Consider the following 24,878-nt stretch of genomic DNA (forward strand, 5'->3'; position numbering starts at 1 on the left):
ATGTCACTTCACTAATAACATCCATGCAAAAGGAAGCAAAGAATTTGCCAGAAAATCTGGGAATCCATTCCTACCTACAGGTACTCCCTGCCATTGCCCCAACATGGAAGTCCCGCCATAGCTACGAAAAAGCTAGAGAGTAACACAGGGTCAGTGAAGCCCATTTGGTTCCATTTCATGCATTTCAATAAGCATTTCTGTGCCTGTCTTTACTGGGGACCTCATGAGTGTCGGCTGTAAAGGAGGTTGGAAACCTGGCCCATTCTCCCGGCTGGTGAGAGAGAGGCACATTTGTGAGTTAAGTGGGAGAGAATGTGGGACAAACAACATAAGATGTCTGCAGGACTTAATGGCTTCTCCCACCTGCCAGACTGGCCCTGCACAGAGGTGAGAGCTGCCACGCTCATGTCAACAGGTTGGAGCTTGGGAGGGTCCCAGGGAGCTTGGCTGAGCCAGGCAGGCATGGAGCAAGGAGGAGTAGCGGCCGGAAGTGACCTCACCTGCCAGCAGGAAGTGCGTGCGACAGACCCCAAGAAAGCTGTGGGCAAGGACAGGAGTTGAGGGGTAACACTTCTGGGAATTCAGGTGTCAGGCAATGTGGTGGGTGCTTCTCAAGTATTCTTTCTTTCTTTTGCTTTAGCAGTGACTCTGGTTACAACAGAATTAGGGCGGCAACCCAAAGAGGGGGTGGGAAGGGCCACCTTGTAAAAGCAGATGCAGTAGCCACGTGATTGCAATGAAAAAAAAATCAAACTGGAAAAAGAAACAATCTTCTCCATTGGTAGCGAATCCCGTCAGGTCGTCCAGGGAAGCAGGAGGGGAGTGTGGCTTCACATCACCCAGAAGCAGGGCTCTGCCCCAGCCTGGTGAGCACCCTTACCTTCCCTGCTTCGTAAATCAACTAAGCACAGGGAAGGGGACACCAGGCAGGGGGCGCGGTTGCCCGAGTCCAAACAGTCGTCCAGCCAAGTTTCAGCCCTACAGCAGACTTCTGGCTCTGTCACTATTTAGTAGGTAGTTACTGGGGCGCGTGGGTGGCTCAGTTGGTTGGACGTCCGACTTCGGCTCAGTTTGTGGGTTCGAGCCCCATGCCGGGCTCCTTGCTGACAGCTCAGAGCCCAGAGCCTGCTTTGGATTCTGTGTCTCCTTCACTTGCTGCCCCACCCCTGCTTGCACTCTGTCTCTCTCTCTCTCTCTCTCTCAAAAATGAATTACCATTAAAAAAAAAAAAAATTAGTAGGTGGTTGCTAGTGTTGAAGGTGCAAGTAACTGTGTCCTGCAGGGGAAGCACACAGATGGGTGCAAACACAAGTCCCTGACGCAGAAAGCTCAGAGCCTGTGTGAAGATGGCCTCAAATCCCTGTGCGCAGGCACCAGCTCTCCCCAGGGGAGCGCCTTGCCATCTTTGTATGAACCCAGGTCCGTGCTCTCCAGGGGAGTCGGCTAACCAGTGCGTTCCCTCACCGCACGGCCCCATGTTTCAGGGCATGAACTACCTGGAAGACCGGCGCTTGGTGCACCGTGACCTGGCAGCCAGGAATGTCCTGGTGAAGACGCCACAGCATGTCAAGATCACAGATTTTGGGCTGGCCAAACTGCTTGGCGCCGAGGAGAAAGAATACCACGCGGAAGGAGGCAAAGTAAGAAGCTGGCTGGTAGACCAGCAAGCATTTTCTTGCCAGCAAACTGACCCATGTAGGGGACCTTCTCCGAAGTTCTGGGTGAGGTCACAGCAGCTGCCCTGACACCTGGGTCGAGCCAGGGTCGTCTTCTGGCCGCGCAGGCTGGAGGCGCTGCTTTGAGAGCAGGATTTGCTGGCAGAGTGGGTATAGATGGTTCTATCACGTCCAGAGGCCAAAGCCACGACCGAGAGCCAGCTCTGTCTTCAGGTGACCGTTGGCCAAGGTTAGGTTTCAGCCTCCTCCTCCAGGATATAGCACCCTTCAGAGGAGCATCTGGGAAGTGTTACAGCTAATTTGGTGGCACACAGCTCTTGAGGACATCTTAGAAATATGGAAAATTCCCCATGCTGTTCTAGAGCTCCTGAGGGTCTCCGTGACTCTTGTAGAGTTGGCTCCCTCCTCCCAGACAGGCTTGAGGGTCCTCCGGGGGGCTCTCTCCCAGCACTGAGGGGTGCAGGTCCCCCAGGATTTCCGAAGCGGCTGTACCCCTCTTAAGCTTCATTCTGGCCTCTATGGCTCCAAGCAGCTTCAAACACCCCTAAACGTGAGGTGGCTAGGACCACAGTGCACGACCAGGGCCCCCAGCCCCCAGCAGGTGCACCCAGTTCACCAGAAGAGCCCGCAGACCAAAGATCCTCAGCTGAGGCAGTTATGAAACTGCATGTGGGGACCAACAGAATAGCCCCGTTTTCTACCAGGTGTTAAACTTGCTCCTCCCGCTGGCGGGGGGAGCACTGCTCCTGGGGTACTGGGGTACAGTGGCCTGGCTCTCCCACATTTGTCACTTGTAATTTGTTCCAATGTGATCTAGTTTTTTTTCAACAGAGGGAAGCTAACAGTTTACCTTATTACTTTTTCTCTCATCCTTCCAAGGTGCCTATCAAGTGGATGGCTTTGGAATCAATTTTACACCGAATTTACACCCACCAAAGTGACGTCTGGAGCTATGGTGAGTCAAAATCTTGATGCTAATGAATGCGTACTGAGACTAAGCCGGCTTGTATCGTTTGTTGATTTACATTATATGCTCTGTCATCCAAATACTGTCTTTTGAGACAATGGCTGATAATAGTGTCCTCGTTGCTGTCTGTTATACTAAGGACATGACAAAGGAAATTGAGTCTAACTACCACACTGCCTGTCACTGGAGATATCAGTGAACTAGTCAAGAGGGGGGAAAGGGAGGGAGAGAGAGCTTGGACTTAGGAAATGCCTGTACCTGCGACATCAAACCAAACTTGACCTCTTGCCATGGATTTGAAGTGAACCAAAGGCAGATGACAAATGAGGTTTCATGGGGAAGAGTTTCCGGGTAGAGAAATGAGGTTTTGTGATGGACTAACTCAGTGGCTGTTGTTTCCTGCAGTGAATGGTGGTCTGTGTGTATCAGAGAGAATGACTTGACAAGAGTGCACTGTGAGGATGTGTCTGTGGGGAAAAAAATAATAGTAGGCAAGGGAAATAGTTACTGCTTGTGGCTCTAGTGAGGACATCTCATCGGGACTGACTCTCTGTTTCCCCCTCCAAATCTCCCCATGGCCCTGCACAGGCCTGTGCCTCTCCTCTCAAACACTCCTTTCCCATTCTTGCCTCATTGCCTTTGTACAAAGGACGTCCTGAGCCTACAAGGGCCTCACCATTTAAGAAAGTGTCACTAGCACATTTTCACTGACTGCTGTGCTAGGCACCCACACCTGTTCACAGTCAGCCCTCACAAGTCCAGCAATTTGCTGGAAGGCTGCCAAACAGCTCATCTAATATATTTATCCATGAATTATCCGTCTATTTCCCCTATTAAAGCAATGGGGGTGAAGGGGTGGGGCCACCCCCCTCCGTAGAAATGGGTACTTGGGGAGAGAAATATTGAAACAAATTTCTAAGAGTAATTTAGTTATTATAACAAAACCAAATCATTCAGGATATCATCTGTTTAGTGTTTTTTTTTTCATAGTACTATTGACTTCCTAATATTCTAAATGTGCTTTAATTTCATGGATTTTTGTCTTCTGCTGAGAATGCAAGCTTTACAAAGACAGAGGTCTTTGTGGGTGAACAAGTGAATTTTTACACGTGCCTGTGAGCGGGGCTGCCTGCCATGAATGAACCAGATGAGGAAATAAGTCTCTTCTGATGCCTTGTTAGTTCAGTCATTTCCAAGATATGTCTACTCCCCAAGAGGGATAGGAGGAAATGCTTCTTTTCCTGATCCTGAATCCCGGCCAGAGGCATCCGCATTGTCACCTCCCTCCCTCAGTGACACCATAGCAAGAGTTGCCATGGGTCTTTTCTCTTCCTGTTCTACACACATTCATCTATTCTCCAGACAACAGGCAAAAACTATTTTTAAACTAAAGCAGGCTTTTACTTCTCTGAGTATCATCCTTCTTTGGTTTTCCACGTATGTTCCAAATAAGACCTGAGCCCCTAACCACGGTGGGTGAGATCACAATCACGACAGGTCTGGCTTGTCCAGGATCATGTGGCCGCGTTTCCATTCTTGCCACTGGCGTGAGCCAACTCACAGTTCGTGAGTTGATCCGCATTTGTTGAATCAATGAACACTCTCTACAGTTCTGTGACTTAATACCTTTGAATGATTACAACCAGTATCAGAGACTCAGCATCACTATGGCGGTCATGTGGTTTTCATTTCGGCAGAAGATGTGCTGTCAGCCATTAGGATCGATCTGCTGTCCCTGGCAGTACGCTGGAATTGTTAAACCGTAAGCCTGAAGTTTTAGTTTAGAAAACATATCCTGTTACCCCACTCTCTAGTCCCCACTCAAGACAAAATATTTTAATAAATTTGGAATGTATGTGTTATGCTTAGGAGTTGAAAAGAGAATTTGTGCCATGTTTCAGGCCCACTCAAACCTTGACTTCCCAGAGGAATTGTGCACATTTAAATTTTAATGTTTCTTTATTTTTGAGAGAGAGAGTAAGGCATAGGGACAGAGCACGAGTGGGGGAGGAGCAGAGAGAGAGGGAGACACAGAATCCGAAGTAGGCTCTAGGCTCCGAGCTGTCAGCACAGAGCCCGATGTGGGGCTCGAACTCACAAACCGTGAGATCATGACCTGAGCCGAAGTCGGACACTTGGCTGACTGAGCCACCCAGGCACCCCTCGATGTGCATATTTAAACACAATGTCTAAACCTAGTTATAGGAGAATTCATTGACTTCATGGATCTGGAGATGAGATATTTTTTCATCCAGTCCGTATTGACACTGGTGAGGAAGGACAGGAGAATCTACTTTCTTACCCCTGAACCATTACTTTACTCCATTTTTCACTCCTGCATGTTGCATATTCAGGTCATTCAGTTTGGTGATGGCCTCTGGATGATCCAAGCAGACCTGTGGTAATAGGTATCTAGAGGCCAGCTCTAAAGAAAGTCTGTCATCAGACCAATTGGATTATCAGGAAACTGCCAGGATCCTGTGTCTGTCCCTCTCCATGCAGTCGAGGACCTGGGCTCAGTCCCACCGGCCTCCTCTCTTAGTCTCCCCAGTGCTCCTTCACTGTCCAGGTTTCTAGAGCAGAGAATTCCGTCAAAGGAGGAGGCACAGAGATGGAAGGATCGTCAGAACTCAGGGAGGGCCTGGAAAAACACCAATTCTAAAACTGCTTTGCTTTTTTTTTTTTTTTTTTACTCATGATGGTTGATGGCTTTTTGAAATAAACGGTATGGTGTTTTTAGGTTTGTTAAAAAGATTATGGGGTTCTCTGGTTTCCAGTTTTTATTATCATTTTAAAACGTGCAGTGTATATAACCCTGTCTGTAGGTCTCCATCTTCCGTAGATCCAAGTCGTTTAGGGGAGATGTCTGAGTGTGTGACTCCTGTTTCCTTGCATAATAACATGTATGTCATTACGGTGCTTGTGTTGTCATTGTTGCTGTTACTGAAGTTTACCATTTATTGGCCACTTACTATTCGCCTGGCCTTGTCTGAACATTTCCGTTGTGTTATCTCATTTGATCTGCACAACTGTCTTCTAAGACAGATGCTGTTATTATCCCACTTTACCCAAAGGTAAAATGAGTCTTCCAGCACTCAAGCAAATGGCCCAAAGCCACAGGAACATGGGTTTTTAAATGTTAGAAACATGTAAATGATGACTAAAGACAAGGCCGTGTGATTATTATCGACTCGTAAAGCAACTCTTCATCCTCTCAGGAGTCACCGTTTGGGAGTTGATGACCTTTGGGTCTAAACCTTACGACGGAATCCCCGCAAGTGAGATCTCGACCATCCTGGAGAAAGGAGAGCGCCTCCCGCAGCCACCCATATGCACCATCGATGTCTACATGATCATGGTCAAGTGTGAGTGACTGCTGTGGCCATCCACTCTTGCCTAGCTGGACCTTGGCACTCATAGCCCCTTGTTGTGCCTGGAAAGGCATCACTGCCCTTAGCCAAAAAAATTGAGACCTCTGATTCCCTGAGGAAATATTGTCACATCTTTACAGCAGGCACTCAAGTCCAGGAACATCTGTAAACACCCTCTCCCAACATTCTTCAGGAAGCACTTGCTTGACCCTTTGAGCACTGTGACCTGGCATGTGCCCATGTTTGGAAGCAAATAAATAAAATCAAATTCCTCCATAAGCCATTACACCGAAATATTCTAGTCTCTGAGTTGCTCAATGAAAAAGGCACTCCTCATTTTGAGGCCCATTACCAGAGAGACAGAATGTTTTTAAATGCCTGACAATGAGTAAGCACATGAGGCTAACAGAATCAACATTTGTGTCTTGACTTCAGCCTTTCAAATAATAGATCAACGTGAGGTCTTGTGCAGTGTAGCAAGTACACATTTTAATCTAAATAAGAGTGTGTAACTTGATTGATGCTGTTATTCCACGCGTTCAGTAGGCTCTGAAGGTAATGTTATACTGATGAAAGAAGGGAGCACAGGGGGTATGATAGGGCCAAGTTGATGTAAATATTACTGCCTTTCTGAACTTCAGACCACAGAGGTAAGCTACTCTCACTTCCTCGCTTTGGGCCGGGGAAGCTGGGGCCCAGAGAGGTTACATGATTCCTCTAAGGTCACATAGCAGTCTGTCCAAAAATAGCTTGACATCCTGCTGATAGAAAGTAAATGTGAACCCTCAAGAGACGCGAGGATTTCCAGCTGAGAACCGTTCCTCCAGCTTGTTTGATCCAGACTTAGATCGTTGTGTAATCAAATGTGCCAGCGAGGTTAACATGTGTCTTAAGGAAGACTCGGGAACACCCCCCTCGCTTGCGTGCTTGGTTACTGAATATGTAAGACAATGAAAGCGCCAGGATGGGAAGTTCCCAAACCCTGAGGCTGTTAAAGAAAGTCCCTAACTTTCTCTAAATTGAATCTAGTGTCCGGCTTGCAAGACTGCCAAGTGAATATAGATGAGCGTGGACGTCCAGGGAGGACTTTGCCGGAGAGCCTGCACGCCGGGGGCTGCCTACAGTCAGAGCAGTTCACAGATAGTGCGGCCCTCGATGCTGGGTCACTTGCGGTGAAAATGCCGGCACTCCGGCTCTAGGAAGAGTAGGCATAGAAAATTAGAGGATGCTCCTGTCATTCTGATTCAAGTGTACTGTGTCATCACGGTCTGTAAACTGTGACCAACGCTCGTCTGCCAAGACAGAAACGTCTATCACAGAGATTAGGTTTCTGCATCACTTATTTGCCTACAAAGAGGTCACCATAAATGCCCCCGTGAAGCAGTGCCATTTCTATCATTTCTTTCAGGGCCTGACTGTACTGTTTTCCTCATTCCTTCCCCAGGCTGGATGATAGATGCAGACAGCCGCCCGAAATTCCGTGAGTTGATCATTGAATTCTCCAAAATGGCCCGAGACCCCCAGCGCTACCTTGTCATCCAGGTACCAGATCACAGTCTGAACTTCCACTGGGAGAGGTCCCTCTGATGGGCGTCAAATGTCACTGTGTTGCATCGTGGGCCAGCTCGGCCTCCCTGTCTCTCAGGTCCCGTCCTTAAATCCTCAGTGCATTTGCAGCAAGCCTTGAACTAGAGGAGGGCATGTGTGGTGCCTCCAAGTTCATTTGCCATTCCCTTCTAAAGTCTAGTGCCCAGACACACCCCCTCCCGTATGTCACCTTTACATTTCAGTTAGCCAGAGCCTTTGCGCGGTCTGATGGAGAAGCGGGGCTTGGTGTCAACCAATCTGGCTTCAGATCTCTGGCTCTCCACTTCCCACTTTAGGTTAAAACCAAACTCACGGGGCTGTTTTAATTGAGTCAGTGAAATAATGAATGCAAAATATATCGCATAGCACCCAAAGGTGCTGCTTAGCATTCCGGTGTGTGTTGGGGGGTGGGGAAGAGGGGGTCTCCACACACCTCCAAGCAAGCAGTTCTCTGACACCAGCTGGGTGTCTCTCCCCAAATCTCCATGTGTGCACCGGCCTCGAAGCTCTCTGACCCTGGTCCCTGTGGGTTTATATGGAGTCTTCATTAAATAGGCATTATTGATTAAATTACTGACCATGGGGACTGATGCAACCTCCAGCCCCTCCCCCATTCCAAGACATCAGGGGTGAGACGGATAGTTCCAGTCCTTGGGTGTGGTCCTAAAGCCACTCATTAATGTAGCAAAAGACACCTTTGCAGCTCTCATCACTTCGGAAATTCCTGGGGTCTAAGAGTTCTGTGTCCTGAATAGGGATAAATTTCTTATTACAAATGACCACAGCACCTAACAGCATAGTAACACTCAATAAATGCTGCTGCTGCTTCGCCCCTGTCTTCTTCCTCTTATGCTGTTTCTATTTTATTCAGGGTCTTTTATTTTATTTTATGTTTATTTATTTATTTTTGAGAGACAGAGCGTGAGCATGCTTAAGCAGGGGAGGGGCAGAGAGAGGGAGAGAGAGAGAATCTCAAGCTGGCTCTGTGCCGACAGAGCAGAGCCCAATGCAAGGCTCGATCTCATGAACCGTGAGATCATGACCTGAGCCAAAATCAAGAGTCAGACGCTTCACCAACTGAGACACTCACCCAGGCGCCCCTCGTCCAGGGCCTTTAAAACATCAAAGAACTTTTAGTGTCTTAATGTCAATAGGGGAGGGAAGGAAGTGGCTAGACTTCAGAGAACCAGGGTGATTTTGTTATAACTAAATTGGCGAACAAATAGGCCTCCCTGTTTGTGACCACAGATCCCTCCTCTAGGCAGGAAGCGGACTAGCATCTCTCTGGGCCTCACTAACTGTCTCACAATCTCTGCACCAGGGAGATGAGAGAATGCATCTGCCAAGCCCTACAGACTCCAATTTTTACCGCGCCCTGATGGACGAAGAAGACATGGAAGACGTCGTAGATGCCGATGAGTACCTCATCCCCCAGCAAGGCTTCTTCCACAGCCCCTCCACATCCCGGACCCCCCTCCTGAGTTCTCTGGTAGGAAACGTCATTCACTCTCAAGCTGTATCCACTGGTTTGAATGACATGTTGAGAGAAAGTGAGAGAAAATGAGACCCATCTAGTGGAATGTACATAGAGTCAAAGAAGTAAATTTCAACCCAATGGTCAAGCCAATGTCAGAATGAACCAGTTAAGTGTATGAATTCTCTTATTGCATTGCCTCTACTGGATCATAACCTTTTTAGGTCTACTAAGGATTAGAATTAAATCAGAATGAAGCCTAGTTTTCTAAAGCTAATGGGTCAAGACGAAATTAAGCACCTTTGTTATATCTCCTCCATGAGACCCACCAGTCAGTGGAAATGGGAGAGAAGATGCAAGTGTACGATCAGCAATTTTTTGTTTATCTTTTGTTTGTTTGTTTGTTTAACTCTTTCAGAGTGCCACCAGCAACAATTCCACTGTGACTTGCATCGATAGAAATGGGGTATGTGTGAACAACTAATAAACCAGGATTAAACAACAGCTCTGGATCAGGGCTGTCTTGGACATAGAAAATGCCTGTCTTAACCCAACTAATCTTGATTTTCCTTCCTGTATCTCCTTCCTTTCTTCCCTGGTTGGTTTCCCTGACCCCTACTCTGAGGCCAGTAATAGCTATCACTTATCACAGTGCTGTTCAGTATGTGGTTGGTGGGCTTGGGTAGCAGCATTACCTGGCAGTTTGTGAGAAATGAAAACTGTGGAGCCACCGGCCCAGACCTACTTACGTAGGAATGCTGGAGGCAGAGCCGAGCCATCTGTGTTTGAGCCGGCCTTCCAAGGGGTGCTCATGCTTGATCACATGAAGCCTTGATCCAGACCCATACTTACCAAGAGAGAAGCCGCCAGCCACACGTGTCTGCTTCAATTTCAATCGGCAACCACTGAAGAGCACAGATTACGGAACATTTCTGTTGTTGCCGAAATCCCTGCTTCACAGCACTGACCAGGTCCCTGCCACTTGCTCTGTGGTCTGTGAGCCAGCAGCACTGGCATCATCCGGGGGGTGGGGGGAGGCTTGCTGGAAATGCAGAATCTCAGGCCCTCTCTAGGGCCTGCTGAATCAGAATCTGCATTTTACAAAATCTCAGGTGATTTTTATACACATCGAAGTCTGAGCAGCACCGACTAATAGCCTTGCCTTCTTCCCTCCCCTCAGAGCTGCCCCCTCAAGGAAGACAGCTTCTTGCAGCGGTACAGCTCAGACCCCACTGGCACCTTGACTGAGGACAACATGGATGACACTTTCCTCCCGGCACCTGGTGAGTGGCTAACGCTGAACACGGTCATCGGCTTCCCCAGGCAGCAGGGCCAGCCTCCGTCCCCTGGTGCCCAGAGGACATGCTTCCTTCAGGCTAATCCGGAGGTGGGGACTCTGGCAAATTCACAGACACAATGTAGACAGTGAGAGGCAGAGAAATACAAACCGACCGAGCACACGTGAGGGTCTTTGTATTGAGCTCAAGTCACGTCCAGGTTGGAGGTGTGCTTTTAGAATCAATCAGAAGACGTTCTAGAATTTGAAGCAGGCATTAAAGGCGTGTGTGTGCCAGTGAGTGTGTGAACACGTGTGACAGATTCGATCCTGGCTCCATTCTTGGCCCATGAAACATGTGTTTTCCTAATCCGAGCTTTATCCCCAGACGTACCATACCTGTGTGCACACATACGCCTCAAGGCGGGCCATCTTTTTCCAAGCTTTAAATTGGCAAGAGACAGATGTGCCAATTGCTTTGAGAAATACAGAAAGGAACGTAATTTACTTTGCAGCAACAGCCAGAGAATCATCCTCCCAGCTGTCCCTACGCTTGGTTGCCTCAGGGAAGAATATTGATAGGGTTCAGATGGTACACAGGAATCCTGCTTGGGACGATGCTTTGCTGAGTACTTCACCTGCGATTTCTTTTCCATTTCAGAATACATAAACCAGGCTGTTCCCAAAAGGCCTGCGGGTTCCGTCCAGAACCCCGTCTATCACAATCAGCCTCTAAATCCAGCTCCTGGCAGAGACCCTCACTACCAAAATCCCCACAGCAATGCAGTGGACAACCCTGAGTATCTCAACACCCACCCCACTTGCGTCAACAGTGTGCTCGACGGCCCCACCCTCTGGGCCCAGAAAGGCAACCACCAGATTAGCCTGGACAACCCTGACTACCAGCAGGACTTCTTTCCCAAGGAAGCCAAGTCAAATGGCATCTTTAAGGGTCCTGCAGCTGAAAATGCAGACTACCTAAGGGTAGCACCGCCCAGCAGTGAATTTATTGGAGCATGACCACGGAGGATAGTGTTGGCCGTCACAATCTCCAATGTTTCAGTCCCTGGGTCAAGCCACGGCAGCTACTCAGTGCTGATAGTCATGCCCACGTTAACTCTTGGACCCGTGGACTGGTTCAGCCATATTTGCTCCGATGGGACCCATCTTTCATGCAGGAAGTTCCCCCTACTTGGATGCACTTTGGGGAAGTTTCTGGGACATTCCTTTGTTTTTGAACTGTGAGGCCTCCACAAAAAAGGCATCCAGCAAGAATATTGTCTGTTTGGGCAGAAGTTCACCTTGCCATGAGGTATATCTGATGAAACAAACTGTGTAAGGAGTTTTATTGCTTGGGGGCCCTTAGGGTTTTTAATTGTCATTGTTGATTTTGTTTATAATGGGCTTTTCCAATGAGGAAGAAGCTTGCTTGTAGCACTTGCTGCACTGAGTTGATCCAGGCCCAACTGTGACCAAGAAGCAAGGGTCAGCGTCTTCCAGCTAACATTTGATTCCACTGACTCTGCTTCATGATTCTTCCATTGCAAGACAAAACTAGAAGTGCTCTATGTCCTGAGCGGGACTTATTGGTACTGTATCAAATCATACCAGGTACGAGAGGATAAAGCCACTTTGAACCCTTCCTGACTGAAGAAGAAACGGAGCGGGGGAGAACTCTTCTTCAGACTTCTTTTTATACAGGTTTCCTCATGGTACTTACTCTCCATTGGTTGTCCAGCGTTTTCTAGTATTAAGTATTAGACTTACTTGTTTATTTTCCATTCCATTGAAACTCAGTATGCTTTCCCTGTCAGTAGGAGGAGACGGTACATCAAACCATAACCAGCATCGGCTCGTATTTAGACCAATAGCCTTTAATCAAGATGGAACAATAATGCAAAAGTTCACACAAGAACATGGCTCTCAAATTTGAGTCTCGAAGGAAATACATCAAGTCCCTTAGGGGTCAAGGAGTGGCCATATATCGGGACACTGCTGAGGTACAGCCGCTCCTAAAACACTTTCAGCCTCCCACCACCAAATTAGGCTACTTATGGGAGATAATTTTCTTTTTATGTCACTTTAGAAGATTTTTACTCAAAGGGTACTTTTTTCCTTTCTGATGAGCTGCCCCAAAGCGCCCGCCTCGCTCTTCGGGAATGAAGGGATCCAGGCTCTGAGGCCCCTGTGCGGGAACGCACAGCCCTCGCCGCTGGGGGGCGCATTTTACAGGTGGAAATAAAGACAACATTATATATAGGGGAAGAAAGTGGTAAATATGAAATCAGAGTTTGAAATTGATGACAATGCCTTAACGACATCTACGGGTATTTTAGAAAAAAAAATCCCTCTTAAAACAATTTGCCAGTTATTGGAAGATCCAGATAATTTAGGACGTTAAGTGTTTTTCCAACCTGTGTGTCCCTGTAACCCGATCGGTTCACGGCAGTGCTTTGTATACAGTGTTTTAAACACCCTTAGTCAACATCCAGCTTATCAAGGGAAGAATGTTGCAGACAGTATTTCCGGCCTACAGATGTGTTCAGCCACACACACACACACACACACACACACACACACACACACAATTGTCCTTTTGCTATTAAATTATTGACTCTCAGGTCAGGGCCGCACAGCTTTGTTACCAAAATATTGATCTTGTCCCAATGGTATTCAATACTCTTAAGCAACTATCCCAGCCCAGCATAAGCACTAATGATAGAAAAATAAATAAAACATAATCCCAATTCCCAGAAATTCACAATTTGGCCAAGGGAATTGACTCATAAAGGCCAACCTTAAAGCAACATGATGGGATGGTAGGCAAGACAGGTCTGCCGAGCACAGACAGCACAGAACAGGGAATAGTGGATGGGCCCTGCCTGGGGGGACCTGGCAGGCTCCTCGGGGAGGGAGTGGTGGAGTTGGGTCAAAACAGGACCAGGGTCTTAGCCACAAGGGAAATGGGACGTGTGTTCCAAGCAGAGGAAAACTTGACCAAGAAAGCATCTGCCAGAGGAACCACTAATGAAAGTGGGAGAAAAGCCTGCCTTAGGTGGTCTTTACAAACTGTCCCTTTAAGCCTGGGAACTAGCCTGTAACATTTCCCAAGTGCCCTACATGTGGGTCCTTATGGGGATTTGAAAATGATGAGCAAAAAGATTAAACATCGTTCTAAGAATCTAACACGTTATGCCATTGTCAGTAAAGCACTTCTGTTATTTATTCACCTCAGAACATAAATATTTTGATAAGTTTCTCCAGCCCCAGGAAACAGAATGATGCACATTTTTGTCACCACTTATTCTTCAAGAAGCAAGGGACTGGTGAGGGAGAGCAACTGAATGTGAGTTCAACTGTAGCAGTTAAATCCTAGTATTTTTGTAATTTACAATATTTTACTATAACATAATAAAACGGCGAAAACTATTCAAGCTTTTTCTTTTTTGTATTTCAGCTTTCCTGCATAAAATCTGGTTGCTAAATTCTCTTAATTGTAGGACTGTGTTTCCCAAAATGTCCTCACAATGGCTATCCAGGGAGGTGCAGAGGGGGCTTGTAGATGCTTCAGAACCTGAGAATGCAGAGCCCGAGTCAAGAGCCCCAGCCATCACTGTGGGCAGATGAGGAGAGGGCTCCCCGCAGCACCAGTATTTCCATTTCATGGCCCTGATTGGCCAGGGTTCAAAGCTTCTACTCTGTCTCTTCAGTTCCTCCTTGTTGACACTGGGTTCAAAGACCCTGGAGAGAGCCTGTTCCTTCCTCAATCAGCTCCTGGAAACGTTCCCCTTGACCCCACCTTAGATTTGGTCTTTGGAAACAGTTCAGGGAAAAGTAGTTGGAAGTGAACGCTTACAATGGGCCAGCGTCCTCACACGTCTCGTATAAACTTTAAGGAGTCCCTGCCGTCATACTCTATGAAACACACTTTTGTCACCTCACAAAGTAAAAAAGATGAATCTTCCAAATTCTAGATTTGCTGAGTGCCAGTTGTCACTGGTTTTATAACCAGGAGCATTGTGGAGGCACCATATTGCATTCCAATTGATAACAAGGCTTAGGTATTTGTTGAAAGTGCTTAATCTGAAGGATTCTGACTTAGTTTGGCTCAGGTGCAGCCTGGGCCCATGGGCTTTTCAGAGCTTCCCCAGCTTATTCTGATGAGCACCAAAGTTTGGGGGAAACACTGGTATAAAGGAAAGGCCTATGGGGAGGCCCGTCCCTCAGCTGGAGGCATCCCGCTGGCCTGTTGCACACTCTCCAGGCCTCAGGTTACACAAGCAGGGGTCAAGTTGCTGAGTTATGGTGACCCACAGATCTCACCCTTGCTGCCAAACAGAATCACCTGGTGAGCTTAAAAAGCAGGGCAGGGTCCCTGCAGACCAATGAAGGGGACTCTCAGGGCTCCCCACGTGATCCTAATGGGCAAGCAGAGTTAAACCCTCACCTCTAAGGTGACCTGTAAGGTCGTCTATACCATGCCCCCAAGTCAGGGCCGAATAGAAAAGCCTGAGTCAGGTAAAGGAAGGTGGTGGAGTCCTTAAGATTCCTGAGACTTGCCCACTCGTGACTGTTCCAAAGCCTCTAATTCTTCGTCACCGGCAGCTTACCCTGAAAGTGGCAAATACCCAAACCTGAGCCTCCATAAAGCCCCGGAACAGTTTGCGTTTTCTAAGTTAGAAAAATCGGTCTCTCTCACAGTGAGGCGCTCGCCGCAAGTGACAGCTGGTGGAATTGCCCTCAACGTCTACTTTGCATTTCTCTCTTTTGATAAGTGAACGTTTTTATTACAACGTAACAATCTGTTTATATTTCCTTGCCCACGGGCTGTAAAACCTTACTGAAAAGAAATCCCTGCCTCTATTACCAGCCACACCTGCCGTATCAGGGGCATACATTTTTGTACTATGAAAGACACACTCACATAGGGTTTGTAAATGTTAATCTATTTTTGTAACTTTTTTTTGAGGAATAGTAGCCTCTCTTGTAGCACTGAACTTTGTAAGGTATGTTTTTAGAAAAACTCATTTTTCTACTAAAAGTTAGACTGAAATAGAATCAAAAGTCGAAACTGAAATCTTTGAAGGGATTTAATTAAAGCAATGGAACGCTCCTCTTTCTCATAAAAAGGCACAGCCTCGTCGCAGAGCTAAGCTAGGTCATTGTCCTGATAAAGAGGAATCATGCCTTTTATATTTATAAAATGAGAAAAGGTAAAAAGCACATATGGTTTAGTCTTCCGCTAAAGCAGGCTCTCTCCATGTTAGAGGAAAAGAATGACTTTGTTATTGCTAACACGGATCCAACTGCATGCTATGCTGTACTCAACTGCCAGCATGATCCTGTCGATGTAAAAAAAAAAAAAAAAAGCAATAATATAGCACTTTGTTGGTTTATATACACTAATCTGACTTTGATACAAATTATTTTTATATTTATAGCTGATATGCATTTACCAATAGACTAAACAGATCTGCAGAACCCTAATAATGTTCAGCATGTTTTGGTTACTCAGTACACTGATGAAGTCCATGTTTCCCAAGTCTTCTCATGACCTCACCTTCCCATTCCCGAAAAAGTGTTCTCAGCCCCTGGCTGCACAGTGAAATCCCTTGGGGAGCTTTTGAAACTAGTGAGGTTCAGCTGCACCCCAGACCAATTCAATACAAATCTTTATGGGTGAAATCCAGGCATCCGTGCCTTTGAAAGCTCCTAATGGTCATTCTGATGGACAGCCAAGGTTGAAAACCACCAACCTAGGTGCCTGGACAACTTAACGCTTCAAGGACCTCAGTGCCAGTTGCTGCGGGGGAGGACAGGTTCTGTGACAAGCTGCCCAAGCACTAGAAGGGAGAGGTTTAACCAGCTGATGAAAAGGGAAGGAAATGTGGAACAGATAGGTTTTTCCATTCCCCCTATTACAGGTGGACTGGTGGTATAATAAAGGTAGAGAGCATTCTCGCTGCTGGTCCAACCAACATGGCACCCATCATAAGCAGGTAACTTTTGTTTGCCCGGCTAAAATAAAACATTGACATATATGTTACATTATAAAGGGGAGACATTAAGAAGATTGTGTAAGTAGCTGGATGGCTTTTACAAAAACAATAGTCCAAGAAAAGGATTCTTGCTTTAAGAAACACTTTTATATATTTTCCATAAATTGCATCTGGGGAAAAAAAAACCTAAAGCAATTAGGATTTTCTCTTCCACGGTTAAAACTTTACGGCCACGTTACGCCCTCCGAGGTCACAGGTCTGTCCTGTCTAAATTGCCCACAAAAGTTCTTACTATGCATCCCCACCCTATCACCTAGCAGACGAAACTTCAAGGAAAAGCATTTTTTTTTTCCTTAGGTGCATTTAATTGTTATTTTTAAACCCTTTGACCTGATTTGGTTACAAAATAATCTTATACTGTAACACCATCTCTTGGAAATGAAGAGATCCTATAGATCTGATGCCTGATAATCAGGGTGACCATGTCCAGTTAACAACAGACAGCAATACCTTCATTTCTAAAACAAGCAAGCAATAGCTTTATAGCTTCTATATATGGTACGTCTTAACAATGTAAAATTTTGCTGTGATGAAAGCAATATGTGTACAAATGAAAAGCAAGATTCTCTTTTATATGGTTTACACTGTTGATCAGAACATGTTGATTGTATATTGCGTATTAAAAAATTAGATGTATATTATTCATTGGTCTTTTCTTATAAGTACCTTATAAATAATAATATTGTATCATTTGTTAGCGATGCAGTGTTGACAGTAGTTATTAATCATATCTGACCTACTGTAGATGTTCTTTCCCGATAACTTTTTTAAATTAATTAATAAACTTTATTTTTAGAGCAGTCTTAACTTCAAACACTGAACAACTGAGCGGAAAGTACAGAGGGTTCCCATATCCTCCCTGCCCCCCACTCCTGCCTCCATTGTATCGTGTCCACACCCAAGTGGCCTGGGAACTTTTTAATGTTTGGAGGTTTCCTGTGCGAGACTGGGACTCCTCAATGCTGTGCTGTGTGGCAGCAGCGTGCGGTTTGACAGGGGTCTGCAGCGTCTTCGCACCTGTTCCTAGGACCTCCCCTCCCCTGATTTCCTTCATGGTGGAGAAACACAGAGCCAAGGGGAAATTCCTTTTTTTTTTTTTTAATTTTAATTTTATTTATTTTTTTTATGAGTATGATTTGTTGTCAAATTGGCTTCTGTACAACACCCAGTGCTCATCCCAACAAGTGCCCTCCTCAATGCCCATCACCCATTTTCCCAAGAGGGAATTCCTCGGTGAATGGGATTTTCCTATGGCAGGCACCAAAGCAAACAGAAGTTTTGTTGCCATTCTGCTAAATCACAAATGCTAGAAGCCTGAGGAATGAACGAGGCATACCCTTGTGTGAGGGTCCCGCCCCCCACTCTGGGCTGCACGGCTTACACCTTACCACCCACCTCCCTTACATCTGAGGGCTTTACCAGTCCAGGAGGACTCCATGTGGCGGGAACACTTATATCCTATGCTTCCTGTGAGCCAGGAAAGTAACCACCAGCATGGAGGGAAATTGTTCTGCCAAAGTCAAGATAAATGTTCTGTAAGAACCCGGTTCTCCAGCTAAGTACTTGAACACGTAAGGGAATAAGCAGTTTTCTCATCTGTAGTAACCATAGAGTGCGAGTCAAAGGGTGTAATAAACCCATCTCAACAGCTGAGGAAAAGCCAACTTGGTGATGAAGCAGGTGCCAGCACTGGGGAGGAAACTGGAAACGGGACCAGCAGCTGACCAGCTGGGAGGTGGGAGGGCACAGGGCAGGAAGAGGTGGGCGTGCGGTTTTAAGTTGGCTTTAGATTGTGGAACTAGCACCTGGAATCCCCTGGCCCTGGCCTGGAATCGTCCACAGGGCTTCAGATTTCTTTGACTTTCAGTGCTCTGACCCCAGAGAATAAAGCCCCAACTCCCTCTGCCACTGCTTTCTCCTGGACCAGCTGGTCGCCACACAATGCTCTACCTTGTTCCTGTTACACAGGAGGACAGAGAGCAGGAAGTGGGGCTCGGCTGGCTCACGACCACCACTGATCCCTGCAGGGTTGACTCTCATCATTTCCAGGAAAATTGCAGCTTTGTTTTTGTGTTGTTCATTCAGAAGATCATCGGTCGCCTACATACAAACGGAGGGCTGAGAGTAAATTGTAATTCATGTGGAAGCAGGACTTCAGGATAACCGGGTCCCTGAAGAATAAGCAAATCGGGAACTTTCCAGTTCCCCATTGTGGCCCCAGGCTCCCCTGGCTTCCTGGCCTCCTGACCTTCCACACGCTGGTATTGTCAGGCACCTTAGGAAGGAGTAAGCCTCTTAGAGCTCAAAGCCTTCGATTAGGGGGTTTAGCCCCACATAGAGAAAGGCAAATGTCAGCAAATGAGTTAGACTTGGAGAGCATTATGGGGCACTGGCCCCCTCAAGCCTCCAATGTCATGCCCAAGGGAAGGCCATGGCTTATGATCCCAGAGGAGTGCTCTTACCTCAGGGCAAACTCCCTAACACCATAATCTCCACCACCGCCCCACCATCCTGCTCCCCATAATTCCAAGCTGAAGCTCAGGACAAATGGAGTTTCAGCTTGAAGAGATTTTGCTCTGGGCCAATAATCTTGTGAAAGTAATTATAACTACCTGGGGAGAGAAAAGTTTTCCCAAGAACTGGAGGGTCTGAAAAGGAGGACAGAATTCTTTTTCTTTGGGTTTCCCTTTGTTCGGGGCTTGGGCAAGTCCTCCAGACCTTGCTCCTCTCAAGGTTTTTCCTCTATACCCAGAAAGGACATCTAAAAACTTGGGTAGACCGGGCACCTGGGTGGCTCAGTAAATTGAGCGTCCGACTTCGGCTCAGGTCATGATCTTGCGGTCCGTGAGTTCGAGCCCTGTGTCGGGCTCTGTGCTGACAGCTCGGAGCCTGCTTTGGATTCTGTGTCTCCCTCTCTCTCTGCCCTTCCCCCACTCGTGCTCTGTCTCTCTCTCTCTGTCAAAAATAAATAAACATTAAAAAAAATTAAAAACTTGGGTAGAAAAGCCCTAAGAACAGATCTGATGTCCACCCTACTTTCAAAAATAGTAAACGAAATACGAGAAAGAGCCTATGGGCATATTTGTAATTAGTCCCTTGAAGGAGCCTCCCATTCTGCTCCCCATTAGTCACACTGAGAACCCTGAGAGATACAGATCATGGGAAGAACAGCCAAGTCCACACTCTGAAATGCTTCTACAGATTTTACCTTGAATCTCTCTCCTTGCCCGGGACACTGAGCTAGAAAAGCTGGATGCTAGGGTCTAAAGGAAATAAAAATATATCCTTTACCCCATTCTTGAAAGCAACCCTTCTAAGCCCAAGCAAAGCGCATCCCTAGTCCTAAATCCAACACGTGTACACCTGGAGCAAGAGAACAGGTGGACCCGTGGTGCCTCCCACTGTGTTTGCACCTGTGGCTCAGTCCCCCACCGTGTAGGCCACCCCTGGGCCACTCTTTGGCATGAAATCAGCGCAGGTGAAGATGCTGAACAAGCCTCCAGCCTGGGACCACTTGGCAAGAAATCCCCAGGATCCCGGACCTGAGCATGGGGCAGGAGAGGGAGGGCAGGCTCCAGGTAGGTGTTCCCTTGCCTGAGAAAGGGTACAGTCCATGGAATGGGAGGGGGAGGCGAGAGAACAGACTGGGGAGACTGGGGAGGTCTACAACCCAGGGTGCCCAACACCTGGGACCAGATGTGGTCCCATTTGCTCAAGCAAATGAGACCTGATAACTTAATAGAAACTGGGTTTCTTTAATTCCAGCTTCCAGGAGCCTAAAGGCCAATTCAGTTTCTAAAATGCACCATCCTTTCTTTTCTTTAAACAGTGATGTAAAAAACAAAAACAAAAACAAAAACAAAACAGTGATGCTCCATCTAGGTGAAAGCGAAGGTTGGAAAAAGAATAGCATCCTCCCTTCTACTTCAGATAGAGCTTAGTGCCACACCTTACCAACTGTTTTTATTTCTAAATGGCTTGCTTTTCCCTTTGCTATGTTTCCAGAGCCTTCTTCTTTCATCTTTTTCTACTGTTGACCACAAACAGAAATGGGCAGATAAACCAACAAGGATATTTTAACCTACAACAACTTTCCCTCAGCTCTTACACTTGGCTGATCAATTTCCACAAGGGCAAGTCTAAGTGAAATTGACCTAATACAGCACACAACCAGGCTTCCAGGGGAGAACACTGTTTTTCACATAGAACAATAACATAAAAGAAATTGAAATGACAAAGGTTCATCACTAAACACTTCACTAGACTCAAAGAGTTTTGGGGCGTTCTGGGCAACGTGCGAAGAATAGTTATTTTTTATGTCATTTAAACTATTTCAGAACAGGGGCAACTGGGTGGGTCAGACAGTTGAGCATCCGACTCTTGATTTTGGTTCAGGTCATGATACCAGGGTCATGAGACAGAGCCCCACATCGGGCTCCACACTTAGCATAGACATTCTCTCTCTCTCTCTCTCCCTCTGTCCCTCTCCCCTGCTCACACTCTCTATAAAATAAAAAAATCAATCAATAAATCAATCAATTTAAAAACTAAAGTATTTCAGAACATAGAAAAAGATGGAAAGTTGCCCAATTCATTCCACAATGTTGGAATAGTACTGAAAATCAAATAAATACACAAAAAGGAAATCATGGCTTCATTTATGAATGTAGGTGTAGAAATCCTAAATAAAGGAAATGGAGCCATTTATTCCAGGAATTCAAAGATAATTCAACATAAGATATTTTGTTCATATGCATGAAAAACAAAATAGAGAAAATGTTAAGATTAAGAGATGCTCACAAAGCTCTTGATAAAATTCTTTCATATTGCTGTTAAAATCTCTTAGTAACCTACAAATAAATAACAACATCTTTAACTGGGTAAAAATATCTATCAAAAATTTAATAAGAAACATTGAATTAGGGGTGTCTGGCTGGTTCAGTTGGTTAAGCGTCTGACTCAGGTCATGATCTCATGGTTCGTGAGTTCGAGCCCCGCATCAGGCTCTGTGCTGACAGCTCAGAGCCTGGAGCCTGTTTCAGATTCTGTGTCTCCCTCTCTCTCTGCCCCTCCCCTGATCACACTCTGTCTCTCTCTCTCCAAAATAAATAAACATTAGAAAAAAATTTTAAGGAAACATTGAATTTAATGGTGAAATACCAGCACCTTAAATAAGAACAAGAGCACTATTATTTTTTCAACACTGTCCTGAAATTCACTGTTTTAGAAACAAGGAAAAACATATTATTTATGTATGATATACTTGCATCTTTAAAATATAGTCAGCAAGACTTGTCCCATACCCAAGGACTAAATCCAGCCAGCAGGCTGTTTTTTGTAAATAAAGCTTTATTGGAACACAATGGAACCCATTCCTTTCCATATTGTCTATCACTGCTTACACACTATAATGGCAGAGTTGAGTACTTCCAACAGGGATCCTATGATCTGCAAAGCCAAAACTATTTCCCATCTGGCCCTTTACAGGAGTTTGCTGACCCCAAAACAACTGGCTGGAAAAAAATTATTAAAACAAACCCTGAGAGACTCTTAAAGACAGAGAACAAACTAAGGGTTGATGACTAAGGAGGCACTTGTTACGATGAGCACTGGGTGTTGTATATAAGTGATGAATCACTGAATTCTACTCCCAAAACCAATATTATACTGTATGTTAACTAACTAGAATTTAAATAAAAATTTGAAAAAAAAAACAAGAAAATTCAATAGGGTGGCCATGTGTAAATATAAGCAATAGTTTTTGCATTTACCACCAATCATTAACTGGACAATATAATGGAATGAATCTTATTTAAAATAGCAACTAAAACTACAAAATACCTAGGCACAAACATAAATGTGCAAGAGGAGCATGAAAACGAAAACCACAAAATTTGCTAAGGCATAAAAAAGAACACTTAAAAATATATTACAGTTGTGGATGTGAGGACTTAATCTTGTAAACATACCGATTCTCTCTATTATATAAATTCAATGCAATTCAGATGAAAATTCTAATTATTGTTTTGGGAAGTAGAAGTATTAGAACTTGGAATCTAGAAAAGAAAATGCACAACAACAGCCAAGACCAAGTGAAAAACAATTCAGTTTTCAACTGATATCAATGATATAAAAACACACTATCTAAAACTTTAATAATTGAAGCTGCATAGTTTACCAATGCTGTCCAAGACACAAATTAATAGAAATACTTCAGAAGTTTGGAAATAGACACGTACTATGTGTGTAAATGCAACATATGACAATGATAACTTTCCAGAGAGTGGACGAATGGAGGACTGTCCAGTAAATGGTTTTAGAGAAAACATCTATGCATTTAAAAATTAGAGCTCTATTTCACACCTTACCCAAAACAAATTGCAGATGGACTAAAGATCTAAGCATAAAAACCAAAACAATCCAAGGACTGGGCAAAATGTATGTGAGTATTTTTGAATCTCATGATGAGAACCTGCTAACGCATAACAACAAAACCCCAAAGCCATAGAAAAAGATTGGCAATGTGGCCACCTAAATTTCCTTTTGTTTTTCTTTTTTCTTTTTTTCTTTTTTTTAGTTTTTAAAGAAAAAAAATAACTAACCACCATTCAAAAAAGTCAAAATTCATATGAGGAAAAAAATTTAAGATACAGCAAGGATTAATATCTTAAAATATGAAGAATTCCAATGAGCCCATAAAAAGTTAAACACCCACCAAAACTCTGACAGTGCATAAATGGACAATTCGTGGAAAAATTACAAATGACTAAAACATTTATGAAAGTGTGTGTTCAGCCCCTCTAACAATTAAGAAAATGCCAGTTGAAATGATAATGTCATCTCACGACACATTTTGGTGGGAATAGGAAGTGTCACAATCTTTTTGGAAGACAATCAAAATAGTAAATATGTGTATCCTTTGATATGCAATTTCACTTGCAGAAATAAAAACTTTACTAAAATATTGTTATTGACTGAATGTGGGTCCCCTAAAATTTCTATAGTGAAGCCCTAACCCCAGGAGGGTCTTTGGGAGGTGATTAGGGTTCGATGAGGTTGTGAAGCTGGGATCCCATGTGGGACTAGTGTCCTTATAAGAAAATAAGGTCCTCATTTTACGCCTGATGAGGACACCGCAAGAAAGCAGCCACCTGTAAGTCAGGAAGAGTGTTCTCACCAGAACCAGACCATGCTGGTACCCTGATCTCAGACCCCAGCCTCCACAATAAATTTCTGTTGTTTAAGCCACCCAGTCTATGGTATTTTGTGTTTTGGCAGCCTGAGCTAAGACGATATTCAAACAACTATGCAAAGATATATGAATAAGAATGTTGACTAAAACATTATTTGTAATAGGGAAAAAAGTTTTCAATGTCCATCAAAAGGGAAATTATTAAATGAGTCATGGAGCATGGTAGTATGGAATTCTGTGCAGTTGTTAGAACAGGATAAATCCATATGCAGTGGGATGGTGGTATATTCCCTCCTTATGATATATGATATACGATATACAATATATGATATATGATATATAAGACTGTATGATATGGTTTTAAGTGAAATGAAGCAAGATGCTGAATAATATTTTTGGTTTTCTAAGAAAGCTTATATTTGTGTATATACCTACTGCGTGAGCGTGCCCCTACGTATACAATCTGGAAACCATCTGGAAACATTAATGTCAACCCATTAATGGAGGAGACCTGTGGCGAGTAGGGAGCAAAATGTGAATAATAAAGTAGCAAGGAGGGAATTTTACCTTTTATGTTCTATACTTCTCTGTTGTTTGGATTTTTATAATGAATGTGTATTACTTTGGCAATTGTGTTGGGACAAAATTTAAACTATATCAGTTCGTAGCCTTTCCCTGCCCTCCACTCACAAGACATTTAGCAATTTCTAGTTTAGCATTCTCTTCTTCCTGATCTCTCTGTCCGAGAAAATCCTTGTGGCAGTGTCTCCTGGGAAAGCCATCAGTGGAAGGAGAATGCAGTCCTCGGGCACTGTGTGTGGCAGGGAGGATGTGGTGGGCAGAGAGCATCTGGGGCTGAGTGCATGGGTTCTTGCGATGACCAAAGACGGACACGCAGCTAGGATGACAGAACCCCTCTAGTGTGACAGTGTCTTACTCAGCTCAGGCTTCCATAAAAAAAATACCACAGACTGAGTGGCTAACCATTTATTTTTCACAGTCTGAGAAATCTAAGATCAAGGTGCTGCTGACTGATTTGGTCCTGGTCCAAGTCCTCTTCCTCGCTGTGTCCTCACATGGCAGAGAAAGCAAGATCGCTGTTGTCTCTTCTTAGACAGACACTAATCCTATGCTGAGGCCCCACCCTTGAGATCTCACCTAACTCTACCTCCTGAAGGCCCCATCTCCAATTACCATCACATTGGAGGGGAATTCAACATAAGAGTTTGGGGGTGAGGGGAAACACAAACACTCAGTCTATAACAGAAAGTCTTCT

The 24,878-nt window shown here is 45.1% G+C and overlaps 1 protein-coding gene across 2 annotated transcripts in view; it reads left to right on the forward strand.

Moving 5' to 3' along the window:
- The window catches only part of EGFR (epidermal growth factor receptor), a 207,383-nt gene extending 193,603 nt beyond the window's left edge, over positions 1–13,780 (forward strand). For both annotated transcript variants that reach the window (XM_042963486.1, XM_042963488.1), the window contains 8 exons: positions 1,485–1,640; positions 2,556–2,631; positions 5,862–6,008; positions 7,459–7,556; positions 8,923–9,090; positions 9,494–9,541; positions 10,256–10,358; positions 11,013–13,780. In XM_042963486.1, the coding sequence (XP_042819420.1) occupies positions 1,485–1,640; positions 2,556–2,631; positions 5,862–6,008; positions 7,459–7,556; positions 8,923–9,090; positions 9,494–9,541; positions 10,256–10,358; positions 11,013–11,371 (1,155 nt within the window). In that variant the 3' untranslated portion in view covers positions 11,372–13,780. The remainder of the gene's footprint in view (positions 1–1,484; positions 1,641–2,555; positions 2,632–5,861; positions 6,009–7,458; positions 7,557–8,922; positions 9,091–9,493; positions 9,542–10,255; positions 10,359–11,012) is intronic.
- The last annotated feature ends 11,098 nt before the right edge of the window (positions 13,781–24,878 follow it).

The sequence above is a fragment of the Panthera tigris genome, chromosome A2 (genome assembly GCF_018350195.1).
Source record: "Panthera tigris isolate Pti1 chromosome A2, P.tigris_Pti1_mat1.1, whole genome shotgun sequence".
Classification (NCBI taxonomy): domain Eukaryota; kingdom Metazoa; phylum Chordata; class Mammalia; order Carnivora; family Felidae; genus Panthera; species Panthera tigris.